Genomic DNA, 2,322 nt, shown 5'->3' on the forward strand with positions numbered 1-2,322 from the left:
TACAGTTTGAGAATATATATCCAAAAAAATGTTAGTTTTCTTTTAAATTTAAAGAAAATCCTAATATTATATAACTATATAAAAATACAACATAGACCGGATACAATTATTTAAGCATTTAGAGCAATGTTTTAGAGCAAAATGTCATTTGTGTCTATATCTCTGTGGCATATTCGTACACAAATTGTACACTTGCATAATTGTCTAAGTATATGGGGAGGGGGGCAGCTCCCGCAGTGGTCAGTTTGCTTTGAGTCTGACAGTCAGGGGGTTTTGTGTTTCCTTGACTCTGGATGGTCCATGACTAAGATGTCCCAGGGTGGCATCACAATGAATATGAATAGGGCCTCTTGCTTAATGGGACAGTCAAAGCGCACCGCCCTGAATAATGGCACGTCATCCTAGCAAGACCATTATAGATAGGAGGGCTTCTTTTGTCTGGCTCCTGTGAAGTAGCTGTATAAATGCTCCAGATTTCACTCTGTGTGCCAAACATTCACAGCTCACATTGGCTACCTGGCGGCTGGAGGAGAGCACAACTAAGGGAGAAAGTCCTTCTTTTTCTCTCTATTTTTATTGCTCACACAGAAGAGAGGACATATAAGACTTCTGCTCTCTGAAAGTTTTATTAAGGCCTGAGAAAACTTTCAAATTTTTAAGGAAAGACACTTGACAAAATGAATTCTGATTCCAGCTCAATGTCCAGCAGAGCCTCATCTCCAGACATAGATGACATGTATCTCAGAGGCCACCACCATCATCTCCAGGACAGCAGGATGAACTCTGTCTCTTCAACTCAGAATGACATCATGCAGCAGATGTCTGAGGAACTTCTTTCCAGGCACAGTTCTAGAGATGAAGGAGAAAGCAGCAAATATAAGATAAAAAAGCAGCTGTCAGAGCAAGACTTGCAGAAGCTAAGGCTGAAAATCAATGGCAGGGAGCGCAAAAGGATGCATGATCTGAACCTTGCAATGGACGGCCTGAGGGAAGTCATGCCCTACGCTCATGGACCGTCAGTGAGAAAACTTTCCAAAATTGCTACTCTTCTGCTTGCAAGAAACTACATCTTGATGCTCTCAAGTTCGCTGGAGGAAATGAAGCGGCTGGTGGGTGAGATCTATGGGGGCCATCACTCTGCATTTCACTGTGGGACTGTGGGACATTCTGCCGCTCATCCGGTTCACCCACCTAATGCGGTCCATCAGATGCATCCCATCCTGGGCAGTGCACTGTCTTCTAATAACACATCCATTCTTTCTGGACCACTACCAGGAATTGGCAGTATTAGACCTGGACATTCACTACTCAAAACTACACCGGCCCCTCCGCTCCCACTTGGCAGCGGTTTTCAGCACTGGGCAGGCCTCCCATGCCCTTGTACGATCTGTCAGATGCCTCCACCACCTCAGCTGTCCACTCTGTCAGGCAGCCTGAACAGGATCGCTGCGGAAGGCAAAGACTTGCTAAAGTAATAATTCCAATTACAATAGACTTTTTTCAGATGAACTGAATAAATCGATAAATGTAAATTTGTGGTATTCAGGAAGACTCAGACTTAAGGTTTGCATGCATGCTTCTTTCATTTTCTGCACCTTTTGTAATATTATCATAAGAAACTCCTCAGCAAGGTAATGTTCGGTCTGATAAAATGTTCTAGATGTAAATGTTTAATGTAAATATGTTCAGAGATTAAGATAATACTGTACAGGCAATTCTTCATTACATCTGTGGAAGCTTGTATCATAGCTGAATATGTCTTTCCTACCAGAGAAGTGGAAAGAACCATGCATGCTGGGCATGAGTCTTGTGGAAACATTCGCCTGGCTACCAGACAGATTTCCTTGTAACAAGGATTTTATTCATGTGACTGTTCACATATATAAAGAGCTGGTCAATGTATTTATCATTGCAGTGCCACATCCCTATAAAGTCCGCACCATATACCAGTTAAAATGTTGCATTTTTGTTCATTTCTCTCATTATTGGCCTTGTAGTTCTTATTCTTTTGCTGTATTCTATTTTGTTAGGTCTCAAAGAAAGTGTGTGTTTTTATTTTTTTATATATTCTCAAGATGTATGGATATATTTATTCTGACTTTTTTCTTTTCAAATAAAAAAACAACAATTTGCACTGGATCTTTGTGTTTTTAATTTGAGCTTGTAACAGTAATATCACTGTATTTAAGAATATATTCTTATTCAATATATATATATATATATATATATATATATATATATATATATATATATATATATATATATGACACACAGTGTGTGTGTGTGTGTGTGTATGTATGTATGTATATATATATATATATA

At 39.3% G+C, this 2,322-nt stretch overlaps 1 protein-coding gene across 1 annotated transcript; it reads left to right on the forward strand.

Moving 5' to 3' along the window:
• Window positions 1-507: 507 nt before the first annotated feature.
• Window positions 508-2,042, forward strand: LOC142295173 (oligodendrocyte transcription factor 3-like). Its single transcript, XM_075338247.1, has one exon. It carries the CDS (start codon window positions 678-680, stop codon window positions 1,473-1,475), a length of 798 nt encoding a protein of 265 aa, XP_075194362.1. The 5' UTR covers window positions 508-677; the 3' UTR covers window positions 1,476-2,042.
• The last annotated feature ends 280 nt before the right edge of the window (window positions 2,043-2,322 follow it).

This window comes from Anomaloglossus baeobatrachus, chromosome 3 (genome assembly GCF_048569485.1).
Source record: "Anomaloglossus baeobatrachus isolate aAnoBae1 chromosome 3, aAnoBae1.hap1, whole genome shotgun sequence".
In the NCBI taxonomy this organism is placed as follows: Eukaryota; Metazoa; Chordata; class Amphibia; order Anura; family Aromobatidae; genus Anomaloglossus; species Anomaloglossus baeobatrachus.